The following is a 23626-nucleotide window of genomic DNA, read 5'->3' as shown; positions in this document are numbered from 1 at the left end:
ATATCCTGAAAACTTACTTTTTTGATTTAAGCTATTTTCGAATATACATACATACATACATACATATATATACATACAGAGTAAAGCAACTGATATACTCACTGATGCATTCATCAGGAGATTTGCGAAACTTATAGACATAAAATCATGATTTTTAAAATAAAGTTTTCATTGCCCGTAGGCGGTTGGTAAGATGGGATTTTTCGAAATGTGTTGATTAAGGGGCATACACGTGACGTTTCTATCATTATATTTTGTATATGATTTCTTATTGTATTCTAGGCTGTAAAGAACGTAGATAAAAAAAAAAAAAATATGGTCCTTCAGCTGCAATAAGAGTGCTTGAATGATTCTGGTTCTCTATAATTTCAAACTATTAAAATTAAAATATTAGAACTTCATATTATTATTCCCTTACATTCCAATCTGTAAATAAGACTGGGGTTTCAGAAATGGATTCTTCTTATCTCCTAAACTCACAATTGGGTTTTTACCACACTAATGACTTCCTTGTCAGAACTGAATGCTAGCTATAAAAAATCATTGTTGAACAGAGAACACTTATTTTTCATATTACACCTATCCTATTGCAGTTTTTCTGTTTTAATCCTTCCATCTAATTCTTCCAGGTGACACAGAACTTGATTTAGAGATAGTTCATCTTCCAAAGTGCCATTGCAGAGTATTTGCTTACAGATATTGGTTTCATATAATTTCTTCCTAAATATTTTAATATTACTTTTATTGTGTATATTCACTTCCCATCTTATGTTCTTTTTTTTTATTAAGTGAACTCCGTCTTCATTTCTAATGTGTGCTGCGTGGTGTATTTCAGTGTTGCCAACCGTAGCGCTGCACTGACGAAAAGCGGCGACGGACGAAAAATACGAAAAATGTAGCGACTTTTGAAAACGTACCTAAAACTTTCAGTTTTCTCACATAGCTTGACAGAAGTGAACAAACTAGATTAGAAAATATTTATTTCTTTCGAAAATGCTTAATATACTTTTGTAGAGGGAAAGTACACACATTTGAATAAACGGGATTGTCCTGCTTTCGAGAACGCTGTATGTTGCAGGTGAGGAGAATTGCTAAAGTGTTCATGCCTGCTCATGCTGGTGCTGATTTCATTCAAAATGGGAATTGGGATTGAGCTATAAGCTGCATCTTTTGTTATTGTTACTGGATATCATTTCTTGGAACAGATGCCCCAACTACTGATAAGAAACATGCTTTCCCATAAACTTTTAACAACGAACGTACCCAAAGTAATCAATCCTTTTTCGTCTTGATGAAAAAGGTTCATTTTGTCTGTAAAAAGTCATATTTGGATGCGTACAGTTCCCTTGCCATCCACTTGGCATGGCGGTTTACAGTTATTTCCTTACCACATTTTCTACAGTTTACTTTTAAACGTATTTAGCCATGACTTTTACATACTCTTAATCGAGTTTCCTGATTATGACCCTATTGTTTCACAAACTGTAATAATGTTACGTCATATCCAGGGCTGTGCGTGTGTATACCTGCAGTCATGTTTACAAAACAAATGCTCATTACAATCCCACAATCCTACCATGCAGTAACCTTGCGCCAAGCAGTTCTCTCCGCTTGCTAAATAGTTCCATGTTTAGAACTACTTATACAAGACAATAAACAACAACTTTCGCTCTTCTTATAGAGTATCAAGCACACAAACAAGCAAATTATTCATTTCTTCTCGGTAAATTTTCAAAATTTTGCTAGAAACGGATGACCAACTTTGGAACTTAACCCGAAGTTACGATACATTTTCCATGTGATTTTTCTGTATGACAATAGTGATATAAATTTTGAAGAAAAGAGTAAGAAGAAGGAAGAAAAAGAGTATTAATGACTAACTTTCTATGATTTACACGTACGTAAATTGAGGTTTACTTTTCCTCTGTTCAGATGTCTCGATGGAAGTCGGAGAATTTCATATTAAAATTTAGTTGGGGTTAATTGCCGCAGATGGCGGCCCCGATATACAAAATTAACGGAGAAATGAACAGAATCAGACTAAATGTGATAATGAGAGTAACAAACGTCAGAAAGGTCATTATTGTTGGGTGATTAATAAGCGAGAAAACGTAAGTTAAATTGTGGACTCTATGTGTTCGGGAATTGATGCGACATGAAGTGAGGTGGCAGTAGAGCATAATCTGACACTGTTTCAAACCAACTTAGGATATGTGTGCTGCTGTATTATAATGGCGGTCAAGGTGAACAAAACAAGCCCTGCAGGGTTTCTCATCCCTTCGCCCGCTAACGCCCGTTCAGCTATATTTCATAACGTCAGTAAGTTACCTTTTTATCAATAAAGTTTTGTGTGCAAAGCGGGCTAAATACCACGTGACATTACATCACACTAGGCGGTGCAAATTTTATTTAAATTTAACACAACACTTTGGGAAGATTTAATCGGGCACATTGCTTTAGTCATTAGTAGGTAGTGTGTAGTTTGAAACAGTTAAGAGTTGCAAGGTACTTAGGCCTATTTTGCGCACTAACACTATACTGATGTATACCGATGTAGGAAAAAGCAAAAGAAGCACGAAAATTGATAGTAAATAGTGAAGGCCAAAAACGAAATAGGGGTAATTCTATTTAAGATATATGAAAGTAAGAACAGGGAAGGTGTAACACAACGTTGAAAACCGATTCATGTGGGCTCTATTCGGCTGCAGTTTAGTCCTTAATTGTATAGGTGAAGAAATAATCACTTTTGGTTAACTATACATGTTTACCACTAGAATACGACATATTCGTTTCTGGAAACATGTTTAGTGTTGAGTAGCTAATTATTATAAAAGCTACTCATAATAATAAAACAAGGAGTTTTTTTTGTATGAATAGGTGTAAACTTTTGCATCATTTTGTGTCCCATCAGGGAAATGCAGTTTTCTTGTTTTAAGTGTATTCAAATTATTTAATTAAACTTTAGTATATGGCAATCTAATCGAATATATTAGTAATAGTTTAAGATAGTGAAATAATTGCTTTGAAGAGATATATGATGACGTGTAAATATTCTAATAGTAGTACGAAATTTCGAACTTGAATAAGTTGTATTTGCGCCCTCCGTGTGAATTGATCATCCATCAGCAATATTACCTGGAATTTTCTGCACCAAAATCAAACACCCTATCTGATAAGCTGTGAAACAAATTTGCTGGCTGCTTTTACTAGATTGCATTATTCTTAAGAAATGAAACATTTTATTCTGTAGTTTTCCTTTTCAATAATGATACTAATATAATGTCACGGACGCTCATCGATATCATCGTTAAACTTTGTCCGTGATTGTACTTTTATTTCAATATTCTTCAAAGGACATTCAACGAACAGCGAAAGGAAATGATGGATACTTCAAAAATAAATTGTGATTAATTAATGAATTCTTTATATATAAAACTGCTATGTAATTCCGTCTTTGAAATCGTTGCCAAGCACTGAAGTCAGCTAGCTTTCACAATTCATAATGAACAAACTCCATAGCTCTGGATAAGTAGCTTAACAAATAAAACAGAGTTCTGACCAGAGCAGAATGAAATATATTAAAAACTATACTTACAATGTGTTACAGTTTCAAGGACCTAACGTCCTCTTCATCAGACACCAACACTGAGAATAAACAGGTGACAGCAGATCTTATATACACGAGAAAGTGAAAGGCCACGCCCTTTCTTCTCCCCCATTGGTCGGAGGGAACCAATGAGGATAAAGGCAATTCCGCGCCAACAGAAAAATATAATGAGCCCTTTCACTTTTTCTAACAGTTCATTAAACAGATGACATACAAAGAAAAGTAAATTACGAATAGAAAATATTAAATAAATATAAATAACTAAATATATATATATATATAATGTTTTTAAATAAATAAATAATTATAAATAGCCTATATGCACTTTTCTTGCTGCTTTTCTATCACATCCAACAATTTCTCCCATTGCTCGTGTATATTCATACCGCTTGTCCAATTCATTAAGTTCTCCTCTTGTTCTCTCTTTATTCTTCTAGCCTCTTTCCACTTTCTAATAATCTTCCTGTTCTCTCTCTCTAAACCCCTAGCCCCCTCCCAGTCTATTTTATGTCCCGTTTCCTTTACATGTTTGTATATAGCGTTATTATCTCTTTTCAGTCTAACATCATCCTTATGTTGTTTTAATCTGTCCATAAGTCTTTTCCCCGTCTCCCCTATGTATTTCATGTCACACTCACTACACTTCACTTCATATATTACTCCTTCTTCCTGCTCCTCTATATGATTTTCTTTCCTTTTCCTTTTCTTCCTCATGCACTTCAGCAAAGTTTCTCCTCCTTTTCTATAAGTCTTCACACCACCTTTTCTTAATAACTGCTTCAGCACTTCGGTCTTTTCGCCTATGCTCTGAATTCCATACCACTTCTTGTCTTCCTCTTCTTTCCTATCCATATTATCTTCTTTTCTCTTTCTCCTAAACTGCTCTACCCTATATCCATTATTGTTCAATTGTTTGTAGAATTTTTCCAAATCTTTTTTCTTTCCCTCTTCTTCGCTGTTGATGTTGTCTATATTCCTTTCCATGTTCCTAATGAAATTCTTCTTAGTTGCTTTGTCTACATCACTTCTCCAGTGGCAATAAATACCTGCCCAACACGGTTTCTGATACCAACTGGTAATCACTTTCTCACCTTGCCTCTCTATCTTCATATCCATGAAATTGATAGAGTTATTTTCTTCAACTTCTAATTCTAGCCTTATGCCTTTCTCTTCGTCTTCTATACTTTCAACATATTTTTCCAGTTGATTTCTATTCCCTGTCCATATGCCTAAACAATCATCAACATACCTGCAAGAGAACAGTAACTTTCCTTCTGCTTGTTCTGTCACTTTTTTCTCCCACTTGTTCATTACTATTTCCGCTAGAACTGGACTCAGCTTGGATCCAATGCTTAAACCTTCATTTATCTTCACTAGTCTTTCTCCAATTATGCAATAGCTATTTTTCCACAATGTCTTAAGCGCTCTTATGACTTCCTCTTTTTTCCACTGACGTATAACTTTCCCTTCCATCTCCTCTTCTATGACATAATCCCTTCTTATACTGGTGAACATGGCTTTAACATCTACACTAAACATTAATACCTTCTCCTGATTCCACTTAACCTCATCTATCCTCTTCTTCAATTCTTCCGTGTTCTTCACTCTGCATGTGTTTTGACCTTCTCTGATGTCGTCCATTATCTCTCTTAATTTCTCCTCTAGTGGTTCAAAATAGTTACCTCTGCAGTCCAGTACTGGTCTTAGCTTCACGTCCTTCTTATGTATTTTAGGAAAACCTTTCATGACAGGAATCCTTCCTTTTTCGTTGATCATCTTTTTAATTCCCGCCTTTTTCCCTTCTTGTACTATCTTCTTCAACACTTCATCTTTCATGTCCTTGTTACCGACTTCCTCATATGTCTGATCACATAACTCCCCTAGCTTCTCCTGGTACCATCCTTTCTCCATTACTACCAACGTGCCTCCTTTGTCCGCCTGTTCCACTACGATATCCTTTCTTTTCCTTAATCTTTTCAGTCCTTCCTTCTCTTCTTTCCTTAAATTACTCTCCTTCTTGTTCATATTCTGCCTAACAATCGACAATGCTTTTCTCCTTACTCTGTCTCTTTCGTCCTTATCCTTTATGTCTACAATGGCTTGTTCTACTGTGTACACCAATTCCTTCTTGTCCACTTCTTCCTCTTTAACCTTAAATTTATGTCCTAGACTTAAGCACTTCTCCTCTTCTTCCGATAAAATTATGTCCCCTATCACTACCACTCTGTTCCTATTATCCTTTTCTTCTCTCCAACCTAACAATCTTCCTTTGTTTGTTAATCTGGTATTAACTTTTTCTTCAAAGAGGCTAGAAGAATAAAGAGAGAACAAGAGGAAAACTTAATGAATTGGACAAGCGGTATGAATATACACGAGCAATGGGAGAAATTGTTGGATGTGATAGAAAAGCAGCAAGAAAAGTGCATATAGGCTATTTATAATTATTTATTTATTTAAAAACATTATATATATATATATTTAGTTATTTATTTTTATTTAATATTTTCTATTTGTAATTTACTTTTCTTTGTATGTCATCTGTTTAATGAACTGTTAGAAAAAGTGAAAGGGCTCATTATATTTTTCTGTTGGCGCGGAATTGCCTTTATCCTCATTGGTTCCCTTTGACCAATGGGAGAGAAGAAAGGGCGTGGCCACACGACAAAAAAGAAACCGAAGGAGGAATAAATTTGGGTGACCTAATCAGTTTTGTACTAAGCAGAAAAAAGCGAAGAAGGTAAAATTTAAATAGCTCAGTATTTATGTACATTTTTGTACTACTAAAATAAACGATGGAATAAATTTGGTTGTTCTACAGAAGAAAACGGGGAAGGGCCATTTTATTTAATTTTGTAGTACTCGAAATATACAAAGATATACCTTTGTGTGACCCATTCAGTTTTGTACTAAGCAGAAAATTTGTTGGCTTTTTAGAGAGACCATTTTATCTTTTGTATTCAGATTTTCCGGCTACTTTTGTGCTCTACAAATAAAAGCAAAGAGAGGCCATTTTACGAGCCTTTTGTAACGAAGAAACAAATTTGAAGGAGGTTCATTTTAACTAATCCTGCTGCGAGTAGATCAATTAGTACATAGTAAAAAAAAATAAAACAATATGGCATTATTGCGACTTTCATTTTTCGAATACATACGAATTAGGCCACTATGGCAAAAAAATACTACTCTCTCCTTATGCTTATTTGGAGCAGACTTAAGAGGACCAAGCATTAGAAACCCACTAGTAGGGCGTCGATTTAGTAATCCATATTGGAGTATACCTTTTATACAACAAACAAGCTTCTTAGCCCCACTCCAGAAATTAGAAAACAAATTCTTTCTTATACGGTCTTCGGCATGCATTTTAGACCAAGGGCAGCAAGATTAATATTAAATAACACTTCTGCTGGATACAAATTCGATTCTCTCGATCTTCTGCTTTATGCGACAACTCCAATAAGCATCTGTAAATATTCTTTGATGTGTAAAATTAGTTCTAAACAGTCTTGTATTGGATCCACGCATCAGTATAGTAGTTAAAGATAATTGCTTCCCATCTCGTAATACCCTGTAAACGCTTGTCTGAACAATGAAGAAAATCAATTAGATAGTTGTAAATGTTAATGGAAGAATTACCTGTATTCTATCTAAGACAATCTACACCCACGGAATCATCGTTATTACAAATAGTGTTAATAGGCTTATTTTTCCACCCCAAAATTAAAATAGAAGTTCTGAAATTTTTCTATTGGCACATCCTAGTACTTCTTAGGTATATCTCCCAAATACTGTACATCTCTTGCCCATTTAATTTAGCCTTAAATCTGAAAAAATTGGATCGTATAAATGTGTTCACAGAATGGCGGTGTAATTAGTTCGCCACTAGCAAATTGTTATCTTTACCTAATAACTCTCTTAGAGATCATTATTGCTGGTAGACTACAATACACCTTTAAAACCTACTCTCATTCGAAAAATAAACTGCACTATTACAGACTATTATAAGTACAGTGCAACACCGCTATTAATTGGAAATTCTTACACAATGTATCGTTCTTGTTATCGAAGTCTACTCGAACTAAGCATAAGGAGAAAGTAGTATTTTTTGCCATAATGGATTATTCTGTATGTATAGCTCAATTGTGAGAAAAACCATTTGTTATTCTTTTTCACCAAGTTTCCAAATACCGCGAGGTCCAACAGATAGGTATCAGGAGATACCGCAAAAAGGCCAGTTTTACCACATCGTGTAAAGCAACCAAGTAAATCTGCAATCTGGATACTTGGCCTGAAATCGCACACATGATTCCAAAACTTTAATAACTCATCCAAAGTGTCCTGGGTCCCCCCATAGCGAAAGGAAGCTGTCACAGTATAACTATTACCCTTAGTTTTCATGGCAAAAAAGGTAGCTGATTGGAAAAGAGAACTGTGTGCGGTTAAACGAGTAACCAACGACAAAAAGTCTATCTTAATATCTACCTGCGATAAATGCTTAACAAATTCTACCATATACCATTTGTTATAACGACTATTAAACAAATATCTATCCATCAAATAATTGTCTACCACATCGTTATATTGGGCATTGTGCTCAACAAAACATGGCTGTATACCATTATCCAACCGAAAATATCTAACTGTAGACCTAGAATAAGCGGGGCGACCATTACGTTGTACCACAGGGAAATGAAAAACTTCGGCCATTGTAATGCACACAACCAAGTATGTGTTAAAGGTTTTAGTCGTTAATACAAAATAAAGAAGCCAACAAATTTCTGCTTGGTACAAAACTAAATATTCTACACCTTCTCGGTGGTACTAAATAGTACAAAATACTTAAATTGATACAATGGTACACCACTAAATCCCCAGCTGGTACAAAATAAAATATTCCATTCAAATTTTATTAATTCTTCACTTCTTTTTTTTTGCCCGGTACAAAACTAAATTCCGTTCATATGCCACACAAATTCATTTATTCTTCCTTTTGACCTCTAAATAATAATAATAATAATGATTTAAAATTTAATTTCCCATTTTTTCACTCTCTCCTTATCTATACTTAATTAAAACTATCGTTTCTACTAATACTGTATTTACCCATATGGAACTGTCTCAAAATTATCTATTCGTTTTCTTTTACTAGATGGGGATAATTTCCAAGTAAAGTTCCCGGATAAAGCAGAAGATCGAGAGAATCGAATTTTTATCCAGCAGAAGTGTTATTTAATATTAATCTTGCTACCCTTGGTCTAAAATGCATGCCGAAGACCGTAGAAGAAAGAATTTGTTTTCTAATTTCTGGAGTGGGGCTAAGAAGCTTGTTTGTTGTATAAAAGGTATACTCCAATATGGATTACTGAATCGACGCCCTACTAGTGGGTTTCTAATGCTTGGTCCTCTTAAGTCTGCTCCAAATAAGCACAAGGAGAGAGTAGTATTTTTTTGCCATAGTGGCCTAATTCGTATGTATTCGAAAAATGAAAGTCGCAATAATGCCATATTGTTTTATTTTTTTTTACTATGTACTAATTGATCTACTCGCAGCAGGATTAGTTAAAACTAACCTCCTTCAAATCTGTTTCTTCGTTACAAAAGGCACATAAAATGGCCTCTCTTTGCTTTTATTTGTAGAGCACAAAAAGTAGCCGGAAAATCTGAATACAAAAGATAAAATGGTCTCTCTAAAAAGCCAACAAATTTTCTGCTTAGTACAAAACTGAATGGGTCACACAAATGTATATCTTTGTATATTTCGAGTACTACAAAATTAAATAAAATGGCCCTTCCCCGTTTTCTTCTGTAGAACACCCAAATTTATTCCATCGTTTATTTTAGTAGTACAAAAATGTACATAAATACTGAGCTATTTAAATTTTACCTTCTTCGCTTTTTTCTGCTTAGTACAAAACTGATTAGGTCACCCAAATTTATTCCTCCTTCGGTTTCTTTTTTGTCGTTGGTGCTCCATTTTTTTTGTTGGTACATGAAAAAATAGTCCATCCAAATTTTATTCGTTCTTCACTTCTTTTTCTTATTTTGCTTGGTACAAAAGTGAATAGGTCACACACATTTATCTCTTCGTTTGTTTAAATAGTACAACTTGGTCTAGAAATTCTGAGCTAGTTAAAAATTGATTGCTTTGTTTATTTGTGTAGCTCTTTTCTGTTTGGTACAAATTCTAAGGAGGTTAAAAAAGGTCTCGTTGGCACAAAAAAATAGGACACCCCAATAAATGGCAGAAAAAAGTACCGGTATAGAATGCTGATTCTGCTTAGTACAAACTGAATAGGTCACCCAAATTTATTCCTCCTTCGGTTTCTTTTTGTCGCTGGTGCTCCATTTTTTTTGTTGGTACATAAGGAAATAGTCCATCCAAATTTTATTCGTTCTTCACTTCTTTATCTTATTTTGCAAGGTACAAAACTAAATATTCTACCCAAATTTATTCCTTCATTTATTTGATAAATGGCCCTTCACTTTTTCCAGTTGGTACATAAGGAAATAATCCAATCAAAACTAAACACTCCATCCAAATTTGAGTATTACAAAATGAAATGAAATTCTGAGTTAGTTAGAAAATAGTCCTTCTTGCTACAAAATTGGAAATCTCACTCAAGAGACCTTCGTTTGTTTAAATAGTACACTTCTGAGCCGGTTAAATTTACCCGATTGTTTGTTTATTTAAATAGTACAAAATGGTTTAAAATACGCCGTTATTTCTCATTGGTGCAAAATTGAATAGGTCACTCAAATCCACCCCTTCGTTTGTTTAAATATTAGAACATGGTTCTGAAAAATGGCATTTCTCATTGGTACAATATTCCTTCGTTTATTTAATTAGTCAAGAAGAGTTAAAACAGACCTTAGCACAAAAAGGCACATAAATTCTGAGGTAGTTGAAATGGCATTTCTCGTTGATAGAAAATTGAGCTCAGCTAGCTAAAATGGCATATCTTTGCTTTCTTTTTCGTTAGTCCATCCAAATTATTTTTTCGTTTATTTTGAATAACCCTAAATGTACAGAAATTCTGAGCTAGTTACAAATGGCGTTGTTTTGACTTTTTTCTCGTTAGTATAATAGCAAATAAGTCACTAAAATTTATTCATTCTTCACTTTTTCTGCTTGGAACAAAAAAATTAAAAGGTCACAGAAATCTCTTGCTGGCTACGTTTACGAGTTATTAAGGCTTAAATATTTGACCTTTGACCTCGAAAGTCAGTACGTTTTTTAACATGTACTAGTTGATGACCTATTACTAGATTTGGAAACCGCACCTCAATATGTGAATCAATTTTCGAGTTTGACCTTTGACCTCGATGGTCATTATTTTGGAACTTGTAGTACCTGAGGACCAATTACTAGATTTTTAAACAGCATCTAAATTAAGTATGTTTACCTTTGACCTCGATGATCATTATTTTGGAACTTGTAGTACCTGATGACCAATTACTAGATTTGGAAGCACCGTCTCAATATGTGGATCCGTTTGTGAGTTATTAGATTTTAAGTATGTTGACCTTTGACCTCGATGGTCATTATTTTAAAACTTGTAGTACCTGATGACCAATTACTAGATTTGGAAACACCATCTCAATATGTGGATCCGTTTTTGAGTAATTAGGTTTTAAGTATGCTGACCTTTGACCTTGATGATCATTATTTTGGAACTTGTAGTAGTTGGTGGCCGATTACTAAATATGGAAACAACACCTCAATATGAGGCTAAGTTTTCGTGTTATTAGGTTTTAAGTATGTTGACCTTTGACCTCGATGGTCATTATTTTGGAACTTGTAGTAGTCGGTGGCCGATTACTAAATGTGGAAACACCACCTCAATACGTGGCTCAGTTTTCGTGTTATTAGGTTTTAAGTATGTTGACCTTTGACCTCGATGATCATTATTTTGGAACTTGTAGTACCTGATGACCAATTACTAGATTTGGAAACAGTACCTCAATATGTGGCTCAGTTTTCGTGTTATTAGGTTTTAAGTATGTTGACCTTTGACCTCGATGATCAGTATTTTGGAACTTGTAAGTAGTTGGTGGCCGATTACTAAATGTGGAAACACCATCTCAATATGTGGCTCTGATTTTGAGTTATTAGGTTTTAAGTATGTTGACCTTTGACCTCGATGATCATTATTTTGGAACTTGTAGTACCTGATGACCAATTACTAGATTTGGAAACAGCACCTCAATATGTGGCTCAGTTTTCGTGTTATTAGGTTTTAAGTATGTTGACCTTTGACCTCGATGATCAGTATTTTGGAACTTGTAGTAGTTGGTGGCCGATTACTAAATGTGGAAACACCACCTCAATTTGCGGCTCTGGTTTTGAGTTATTAGGTTTTAAGTATTTTGACCTTTGACTTCGATGGTCATTATTTTGGAACTTGCAGTAGTTGATGACCAATTACTAGATTTGGAAACAGCACCTCAATATGAGGATCCCTTTTCGAGTTATTAGGTTATAAGTATTTTGACCTTTGACCTCGATGGTAATTATTTTTGGAACTTTTAGTAGTTAATGACCAATTGCTAAATGTGGAAACACCACCTCAATATGTTGCTTCGTTTACAAGTGATTGGGCTTTAAGTGTCATACAAAGGGCGTATCCCACATAAACTATAAGACCAAGGTAAAAAAGAATTCTTTGCTATGAACCCCGTTACACCCCGTTTGCTATGTAATCTGCTATGTCCGTAGCCTCTGTGGGAAATAGGGGTTAAAAGGGAACAAGTACATCCCTAAAATGGAGATTGTAAAAGACCGTGGGTCGCCGGTTCAAGGTGCTCATAAAAGAGAATGAATACACCCTAAACGAATACATCTCTACTATGTTCAATTAGGGGTGGAATGAATTTGCTATGTTCAAATAAGGGTGGAAAAAGTGATCATCATAGAGAATGAATACACCCCTTAAAATGACTATCTGTCGACCGTGGGTGGACGGTTCAGCAATCTTTGCTATAATGTGCTCATTGTCTATGTTAAAATAGGTGTTGGAACGAGTACACCCCTGCTATGTTACCTAGTCTTATGTATTATCTGCCATGGTAAAATAGGGGTGAAAAAGTGATCATACGAGTCCACCTCTTAAAGATTATCTGCTCTACTATGTGTTCGTATTCTCTGCTATGGTAAAATAAGGGGTGGAAAAAGTACGTAGTCTTATGTACTATCTGCTATGTTAAAATAGGGGTTGAAAAATATGATCATAAAAGGGAACGAGTACACTCCCTAAAATGGACTATGTTTAATCTTCGTTATGTTTCGTAGTCTCTGTGTGATTTCTGTTATGGTAAAATAAGGGTTGAAAAATGAGCCATAATCTTTTATTAGCTGTGCTATGTTCAAATAGGGGTGGAAAGAGTCTTATGTATCTGCTGTGTGTTCGTAATGTGCTCATAAAAGAGAACGAGTCCACCCCTGCTTTGTTACGTAATCTCTGCTATGTGTTCGTATTCTCAGTGTAATTTCTGCTATGTTAAAATAAGGGTTGGAAAATAAGCCATACTCTTTTATTAGGTCTGCTATGTTACATAGTCTTATGCTCTGCTGTGTGTTCATGGTCTCAGTGTAATTTCTGCTATGTTCAAATAGGGGTTGGAAAACGAATATACCCTTGCTATGTTACGTAGTCTTATGCTCTTCTATGTGTTCTTAATCTTATGTTTTATCTGCTCTTATATGTGTTCGTAGGGGGTGGAAAATATGCTCATAAAAGGGAACGAGTTCCCCCCTAAACAGTGCTCATAAAAGGGAATGAGTACACCCCCTTAAAAAGTGCTCATAAAAGGGAATGAATACACCCCTAACATAGAGGTCGTAAAAGATCGTGGGTGGACGGGGCGTGGGTTGTAGCGTATCGTGAGACAGTGGAAAATTGAGTCCTTGCTCTCAGGAGACCATGAAAAAAAGGCGATTTTTCAGCTACCGGGGGTCAAGTGACGCCCATCTACTGATATCCAGGCCATTTTCAATTTTGCTTTTGAAAGTGGTGGAAACATTCCTTTTTTTTTTTGAAAGAGCTTTTACGAATTGTTTCATTATGCCAAGTTTAATACGAAGTGGCGGGAGCGGGATTCTATTAGGATCAACTAAGCATTCTCGTATGAGACCTATTTTTACCTTCCGGCTGTAGTGATGTTCGAGATAACCAAACTTTTTGGATCCAGTGATTAGCTATATTCCTGTTATCCCATTGAGAGGAAACATAGATATTTGGTGTAACCAGCCTGTTGTCCTAGAATCGTGCAAATAACTTTTAAATCACTGCGTATTGTCCAGTCTTTACATAGCCAAAATGACCGAAATCGTCATGATAGGCTTTTAATATACGGGTTGTCAGCGTAGGTGGAATGCAAATTTTATTTCTAGACTTGAATTTGAAATCTTTAATAAGTAGAATTCCGTTGGATAATTTAAATCTAGAATTCCATTGTTTGGGGCAATTACATCCCTCACTGCATGAAGACAAATGTTCCATGATTTGGTTGTATTCCGGATAATTCATTTGATGTTCTCTTAGATCTTCCATTGAAATGGTAGCTATTTCATCCTGCAAGACCTTAAATTCATTGATGGACAAAATATGTTGTTCTTCTCCAGGAAACAGACGTGATAAGGTATCTACAGGTCCATTATCTACCCCTTTAATGTGTTGTACTTCAAAGTCATAAGATTGAAGATCTAACGACCAACGAAGTAGTCTGTTATTATATCCCTGTATGCTGTTAAGGTATCGTAATGAATTATGGTCGGTAAGTACTATGAAATGGCATCCACTGAGATATGGAGCAAATTTTTGTATCGCAAAGCGTACGGCCAAAAGTTCGATTTCTGTCGTGGTGTATCCTTTCTCAGCTTTCTTTAAAGTACGGCTAGCGCAATGAATAACGGCCGGTTCCTTAATGGTTGGATTTGGTTGCCAGAGTACTGCAGAGATTCCAAGTTGGGAACCGTCACACTGGACGTAGAAAGGAACGTCATATCGAGGGTGATTCAAATGGATGTTCCGCTTTATGCTCTCTTTCAACTTATTAAAACTATGTTCTTGAATCGGACCCCATTGCCATGGTACTCCTTTCTTTATAATCATAAATAAAGGTTGGGCTATCTCAGCAAATCGCGGGATGGCTTTGCGAAACCAATTGAAGAGCCCTAATACTTGCCGTGTCTGTTTCACATTTAACGGCGCAGGCAGATCTTCTATTGCTTGTACTTTAGATTGACTGAACTGTAAACCAGAAGCATCAATTTGATAGCCAAGAAATTCTATAGAATTTTGTAGAAATTTTGATTTCTGTAGGTTGATAGTAAGACCTGAACTTTCCAATCTATCCAAAACTATATCTAAGTACTTCAAGTATTCCTGCGGATTCTTTCCCATTATCAAGATGTCATCAGCGTAGGTTATCACGTTGCTGCGCAAGTCTTGTCCTAAGACTTTATTTAAACAGGAAGCTAACGCCGCACTACCATTGATAAGCCCAAAGACTACACGGTTGTATTCATATAAGTGACCTTCAAAACTAAATGCTGTGTACGGTTTCGAATCTTCATGTAATTCGACCTGATTATAAGCCATTACGAGATCTAAATTTCCGAAGACTGCATTCCCTTGTAAAGAGGCTAGTATTTCTTCCACTGGAGGATACCGCACTTGTTCCAGATCAATATGGCAATTCGTGCGTCTCAAATCCAAAACCACACGTAGAGAACCATTTTTCTTAGGAACTACATGTAATGGATTAAGGTGAATGCTTCGTGAAGGCCTAATGATCCCATCTCTTAACATATCTGTAATTTGCTGACGTACATTTTCCCTGTATCGATAGGGAATTATATAGGGCTTAGTCACAATCGGTTTGTCTGTCTTAACCTTAAAAGAATAAACAAAATCCTTACAACACCCAGGGCGTTCTGAAAAGACATTTTTATGTTTATATAGGATATCCTTAAAGTGAGTTTTTACTGTATTATCTATAAAATCAAGACTACTTTCAAGTGACTTAACACATTCAGAAAACAATACATCATCTTTTGAATCCATCAAATTTCGTGTGACTTTCGTTAGTTGATTATTTAATTTATCGCTTTCTGAACTTACAGAAACATTATTCAATACATTAGGCACATTATTATACTGACAAGCAATATCATCAGATTTTGGAAACAGTTTCTGAACGATTTCCTGAGGTATGCCGGGTATAGTTAACGTTTGATTTCTAAAATCAAGCATGACACGCAATTGAGATAATAAATCTAAACCAATAATTAATTTTTCATTCAATTCCTTTATCACTAGAATAGGGATTGATATTTCAAAATCTTGAATAGATATTGTCACACGAGTAATTCCAGCTACTCTCTTTTTATGTTTGCCAGTAAAATCGACTATAATAAGATTCTCAGCCTTTTGTAATTTAGAATTCGAGTAATTACTAGTAATTGCTTTCCATGATGAATATGATAATAGAGAGGCGTTTGCGCCTGTGTCAAGTAGAGCTTCGGTGCTTAACCCATTGATTTTGACAGGTATTTTAGCTGTACTGTATGATTTTAAAAATACAAAATTTTCTTCAATATCAAAACCATCATTGACATTATCATCTTCGGACCAACAACGATTTACTACAGGCATAAATTGATACTGACATCTATTAACTGCTATTTCCGAATAATTATTTACAGATACGTCATTTAAAAGTCTGTTTTCATCATTAACATGAACACAAAAATGGGAAGATAAATGTTCATAAGAATCGATAGCTGATATGGGTTTGACGTTATCACATGAATTTGAAGGTAAATGTTCATGAGAATCTATAGCTGATATGGGTTTAACCCCAACCACATCAGCTGCAGTTAGTTTAAATTCATACTCGTGTATGGTTCCAATAAAGTACATTGTACTGCACAATCGTGATTATGTCTCGTATTGTTACTCTGTACAAGAATTGTGCCATTCTCTTGATTTTGATGCGAAGTGCCATCTCTTGAACTACGACTACGTCTATCCATGTAGTTTACTGTATTCCTTGAATTTCGCCATGTATTACGTCTATTTTTGAATCTATTTTGGTTATATGGTCTAACATACGGATTGCCACGATTAATTAGGTTAGGCGGATTTCCAACATATCTTTGCCTATTTTGCTCGTTCGGATTGTTTAAATTCACTCGATTTAGGTTGTGTTCCGTATTGTTCGCATTACGGATATTTAGATTACGAACAGGTACAAAGTGATCTGAATTATTTTTACTTTTACCTATTCCCGCTTGATGATTCTGAGCGTGGTATTGAGTTTCATAACATTGTACAAGCATTAATAAATGGTTAAAACTCATACACTGGGTAGAAAACAGGATCTGTTGTAGTTTAAACGGTAGCAAATTTCGAATTGATGCAATTTCTCTAGATTTCGATTGCAACGGATTTACCACTTTTAATTCGTTATATGTACTTACAACAAAATCAACAACAGATTTGTGCAAACGAGGATTGAAAGGTTGATTTCTAATCGTGGCATCTCTGTTTGCAAGCAAAAAGTCATTTTCGTAATTTGCAATCAGCGCAGCTTTAAATTCATCATATGTATTGACGTGATCTCGTACTGCTTTAAACCATAAAGAACATGGTGGGAGTAATAAATGAGGGATTAGTTTCATATATTGCGATTCATCTATACACATTATATTGCACTCATCCTGGAATTTTTCTAGGAAAGAGGTAGTATTTTCGTCACATTTACCACTGAACTTACTCTTAGCACGTATTTCACTCATCTTTACACTTAACTTTACCTTTCTTTCACCTTTCCGTGTTCGTGTTGAGTGACAATTCCTACCTACTGCATGATGTGTAGTTCCACCATCTCTTTTACGCCCATCTGTATTCCTTGGATGATTTTCTTCCAAAATAATGTCCTCATCGGATGGATTAACAGAAGAAGAGATAACGTAAGGTCCACATTGATCTGCTACAGGTGAACGCGAGGTCATCTCCTGTGAACAAGGGAACTCCAAATGATCATTAACCATGTTGTTGTGGTATGCGTTGTCCTTAATCTGCAGCGTCCGAATTTCCTCTTGTAAAGCAGATATCAACTGAGTATTCGCACGTATTTTGGTGGAATTATCCGTGACCTGAATCTTTTGTTGCCGTACAGAAGATTCTATTACTTCCAAATCCTTTTTTACACCGTTGCCCTCTTGAATAACATGGTTGTAATTATCCTGGCAATCTTCAGATACCCTTCTAAGCTTTTCATCGAACTGTGAGGTGATGTCACTCATCGCCTGGATAATAGATTGTTTCGTCTCTTCGGATGTCTGCTCCAATCGTTTACTTAATTCCTGATACTGTTTGCTGCATTCTTCGGATTTTCGCTCCATCGTCTGTTTTAGTTCATTGGACAACTGAGCCAGATTTTGTTCTTGTCGCTGTAGAGCCATTAAGATTTTGTCTTCTAACGATAACATTTCGGGTACAACAGGAGCTGGATTTTGTTCTTCGTTACCACTGTCACCAGTTTCTTTCTCCATTGCCTCACCGATCATCATTTTTCTTGTGATTATTTTACCACTTCGAAGTATAGTAAAGTTCGTAGTCATTAACCTTATTACAGAAGTAAATTCACCCTTACTTTATACTTCAGGATTAGAATTTACAAAGTTCCCGGGTTTCGGCACCAAAAATTCTACAACGACTCACCAAAGGTAGTCGTCAACCTGGTTCGGCTAATGATATAAGAAAATCTTGAGTGGTAATAACTGTTTACACATAAAAATATCTTCAATAATTATATACACTATTATTCTCACCTTTTCTATCGAAATTACAAGTCGATGATCGGTATTAAATGGTTTATTAGTTGATACTCTTTTAACGTATATTCACTCAAACTGTCTGGCGAACATACATGTTGATTAGGTATCTATAAACAACTACATAGCAACGAATTATACAATAATGCATATTTCTTTACATATATTAAAAACATTCTTCTTTTGTTATTTTAAATTAACATTATATCAAGTATATTGCTTGAGTATGAGCACTTTCTGCCCAAGGTACAGGTAATTATTAAACGATACAAAGTATCTCGTTGTAATCTATCTATCTATCTATATATATATATATACAAGCGCACCCAGAAAGTTTGGTTGGGAGAGTCTTAGCTTTGGTGGCAATCCAATATTACAAGTCACCAAAAATGTGTTCTATTTAACGGGTATTATTCTACATATGACAAGACAATAATTAATTGTAAAATAGTTCCTCCTATAATCTATATATTAAAATGCTAGGTTTATATATATTTAACGAACTCAACATTGAAGTATTTTTCTATATAGTCTTTTTTATAGTGATCGATGGAATTTTCCAGAGGCTCGCGATGGTTGTTTGCGGATTTTTAAGCGAAAATAAAATTAAGTAAACTAAAAACAGAAGGGTCATTGACCATATAAAAGGAAGCCTCTCGGAGCATAAGGGTCTGGATGACTATGGCTGTTAGAGCCGCTCTACGTTGAAGCCGCGCTACGAGGGTCCTGCCTCGCTTTTTTTAAAAAAATCTTTCCTATCTTGTAGGGAATGGTCTGAATGATGACCAATGACAGAGGATAAATGATTTCTCTGGAGCCTTAGTGATGGCGTTAGAATTCTCTGATTTTATAAGGAAATAAGTAGGGACTGGCCTAAGTGATGGCTAGAGCAAGGAATGAGTGATTTCCTTCGGTCTGAATGATAGTCAAGTTTTGATAACATTTAGCAAACCAGGTCATAAGCTTGAATGATAGCTTACTGAGATAAGTGGTTCGCATTATCTTGTAGTTTCAAGTAGGTTATAATTTTTTTAACCTGAGAGGCAGCAAACACTTTAAGGTTTCTTATAGACTTTTTTGCTAAGCCAGAGGAGCCTGAGTGATGGTCTTTTCTTTACAGAAAGTCTTTGGACTAAGTGATGTCCTTTGACAACAAGGTCTCTTACATTTATAGACGGAAAGTAGTAGTCAGGCTTTACTGATAGCGGTAGACGTCAGACAAAACTGTGAGGGAGTGACGGATAGGTGGAGACTGACTAAGTAAATTTGTAGGAGTCTGTTGGTCTGAGTGATGATCATCTTACTTAAGGGATAGAACTCTGAAGTGAAAGAGTTTCTGATTTTTTTACCTTAAGAAATTTCGTCGAATTATTTTTCAATTTAATTTATTATCTAAATAAATACTTATTTACCTTGATAAGACTAATTTTCATTTGCGAATAAGACAACCCATATATTTGATGGTAATGTTTATTATTTGTTTGTGGTTTATTTTGATTGGATACTTTTAGAGAGCCAAAACAGTCTGAAAGAAGTTAATCACAACAAATTTGGGGGCTTGTCCAATTTTTTTCATGATTTTAGAAGAAGCGCATGAATAGATAGGAGTAAAGTTTATGTTATTAATATCAGGAAGGGTAAATAAAGAAGTCATGGGGAATACAATAAGTCTAGAAGATTATTTATCGTTTTACTATAAAAATTACCTATATTTATCCTTTCTTTAGTTTATAATTAATGTAATGTGCTCTTAGGTGACTGAATTCTATATTTTTCATGTGAGTTTATGGGTAATACAAATAATCTTCCTCCATACAACATTTAGCCTAATGATAGAAGTTTTGTATAAGCGGCTTTGACAATAACATGGTTTCTCAAAGAGTTGTAACTCATATTTACAAGTCCATTTACTGATGGTATACACTGTTTATAAATTTATCAGAACAGTATTTAAAAACTAACTGTTCACTCAGTAGTACTGTATTTTACTTTTAGGACGACTGCTCGTTGATTGATGAATATACAGGGCGTCTATAAAGTCTGACCCCGGGTCATTTGTTCGGAAACGGTTCGGTAGATGAAAAAAAAACAGCGAACACGTATCCCATTATTTTTAGGGGCACACAATTTGAGTGAAAAAGTGTTGTCCCAGGGTCCAATGGTGGGGCTCAGATGGAGTCCAACCCAAAATTTTCAAATGACAAGGGGGGTCAAGTAGTATATCGTTGGAAAAGTATTGTTAAAGGAAAGAAAATGGTACCAGTCCTGAGTCCCTACATGAACCCTGTGCAAAATGGCGGTCGGTCAAGATGTAAACACAGTGCGCATTGCAGATTCTGTGGCCACCTCTAGCAATCTGAAACAGTGAATCAGATGTCAAAAGCGAACAACACGTGTCGCATCATTTCAAAAGTAGAACATACCGAGGTAAAAAGTGTTGTTCCAGGGTCCCCTGGTAGGGCCCAGATGGCGTCCAACCCAAAAGTTTTAATAGCAAGGGGGGTCAAGTAGTATATCGTTAGAAAGTTATTGTTAAAAGAAAGAAAATGATACCAGTCTCGAGTCCCTGCATGAATCCTGTGCAAAATGTCGGTCGGTCAAGGTGTCAATACAATTTCCACTGAAATGCCTAGCCTTGCATAAAGATCTACAACAGAAAATCAGATTTGAAACCAGACAAACAAATTTCTCATCGTTTCAGAAGTATAATACTTATTGTCGTAACAAAAGAAATCCAGGGCATGCCTTAGAGTCCCAAACATAGGCGTAGCTAGAACTTTATATTTGGGTGTGCACAAAGAAAATAAATTAGGTTTCATGCCTTTTTAATACCTTTGTAGCAATCCAATCACTTGGCTCTTTAACTGCACTAATGTTTTAAAGAAATATAAATTCACTAAATGACAGCGTAGAAAATGTTTGGATATACCTATGGAGTGGAAAAAAAATCAAATTGCATTGAAATTACACAAACACTAAACGTTCATGACGATTGTAAACAAATACATCAAAATGCACATAATCAATAACAAGAGACATCTGTCAAAAGACACAATGTTCTTAAATTCATTAATAATTTCATCTACATCAATAGACGAAACTCTTTCTTTTCCACAAACAGCAAGAGTAGGGTTTCCAATCTATCTTGTTTCTAAGTTACTCTTAAATTACTTTTCATTTGAGTAAGCTTGGAGGAAGCTATTTCATACGTCCAGTTTGTAAGAGGTATAAAGGTGCCGTATTACAGAGTAGAATGCAATAAATATCTTCTTTCTCCAATCACTGAAGCCACTCCTATAACATAACAGAAGAACTTCTCTTAGGTTCAGACGATTTTCCTTTCAGAAGTCTTACTTCTGCTGCCAAATCGTCTCTTGACAATTTGAATGTTCTAGCTAAGTGGGTTATTTCTTCATTCTTTACGTGAAAGTCAACTAGATTTCTCACGACACTGATAACTCCAGTAGTTTGTTGGCTAAATATCTCATCAATACCACAAACAACCGAGTCTAAAAGAGGATAATAATAATAAGAAATTCTCATCTCCTCTCAATTTGTTTCGTATAAATACTGCGGCTTGACTGATTTGTCAAGACTCTTTGCAATTGTATGCCTCTTCACTAGAGGAATTGAAATTTCCAGACTGTCACAGATCTTACCTTCATTGTAAACTTAAATGAATTGAGACTAATTTTTCATGAATTGCACAGCATTGCGAAGCGATTTGACAGTAGATACAGCCGAAAGTAAGTTTACATCTGAACTTTGGAGTAATTAAAGAAAGGGAGGGGAAAGATATATTCAACAAGTTCAATATTTCCAATAACCTGTGCTCCTAATAATTTTCCTTGAAAGATATTGCTTATTTGTTTTCTTATTGAAATACCTGTCTTTAATTCTCTTTGATAAAGCAGCCAATTAGAGTGTGCCTGAGCATACCTGGCACACCCCGTGACTACGCCCATGGTCCCAAATGTTCAATTCAATTTATATTTAAATAGACAGTCAATTGAAGTGGTTTGTCGTTCGAAATATCTGAGTCAGGTACGTAAATTCCTCGTCTGCACTTGTGTCGTTTGAGCATGTGTAAATCCAGAGGTCATTCTGCACTTCTCCCTAGCCCAACTATGATGAAATTCCGAGTAAAATTACATGGTGTAAAACTGGATTGAACTTTAGCTTAATACATGCTGAAATTGTGCACCATTCGCCTCCTGACAATAATATAAACGATCTTCAAATTCCTGATGTGCGTGCTCAAAAGTAAGTGGCAGTATCTCCCGACAAGCTGTAGTAATTCAGGCCTTTAATTCCAGTAATGAAGTTGGTTGCGTTCTGTAGACTACAGTTTCCAGATGTCCCCATAAGAGAAAGTCATTTAGAGATAAATCTGGGGATCGAGCCGGCCATTCAATTGCTCCTCGCCTACAAATCCATCTGTTTGGGAATCCATGATCCAGATACTGACGCACAGTGCGATCATAATGTGGAAGACAGCCATCCTGTTGAAATATAATTTCTTCTGCATCAAATTCTGGCTCATCTTCTTCAGTCGTAGTAGTTTCAATAACCATTGTAATGATAGGGTCTACTAGGTTTACGAGCAGATCTAAATATCTTTCCCCGGTTAAAGTGCCATCAATGAACAGAGCCCCTATCATATGGTTTCCTAAAATTCCCGCCCAAACATTTACTTTTTGTGTTTTTTGAGTATATCCTTCTCTGAAGATATAGGGATTTGCATCCTCCCCCTTCGTCGTCTTCTCATTATTATTATTATTATTATTATTATTATTATTATTATTATTATTATTATTATTATTATTATTATTATTATTATTGGCGATTCCTGACAACTACCAGTACCCTTTTTAAAGCCTGGTTGGTTTCATGTTATTTCTTTCTGCGTGCAATTCTTCGAATATTTCTACAGTATTTATATCTTCCTCCGATAAGTAATAGCGTTGAGCTCAATACCTCCAACATCAATTTCCTACAATTTGAAAATTTATGTGTCTGTTATGTAGTGATTTCACTCATTACTAGTAAAATGTTGATGTACGAAGCATGATTGACATATATTTTTGACGCAAATATTACTTTTGGACAGTTGTGCTATAACAATACTTTTTATTCAAATCTTCGCACGACATACAATATGACATACCTGTCTATTTGAA

The 23626-nt window shown here is 35.4% G+C and overlaps 1 protein-coding gene across 1 annotated transcript; it reads right to left on the bottom strand.

Annotated features, from left to right (window-relative positions):
* Positions 1–476: 476 nt before the first annotated feature.
* Positions 477–22411, bottom strand: LOC145672464 (uncharacterized). Its single transcript, XM_081741620.1, has 4 exons — positions 22386–22411; positions 5669–5915; positions 4496–5545; positions 477–530 (listed from the first exon to the last, which is right to left on the bottom strand). Exons 1-4 carry the CDS (start codon positions 22409–22411, stop codon positions 477–479), a joined length of 1377 nt encoding a protein of 458 aa, XP_081597746.1.
* Positions 22412–23626: the final 1215 nt, after the last annotated feature.

Source organism: Thermobia domestica, chromosome 16, assembly GCF_964235325.1.
Source record: "Thermobia domestica chromosome 16, izTheDome1.hap1.1, whole genome shotgun sequence".
NCBI lineage: Eukaryota > Metazoa > Arthropoda > Insecta > Zygentoma > Lepismatidae > Thermobia > Thermobia domestica.
This window is presented reverse-complemented; position numbering and strand designations above follow the sequence as displayed.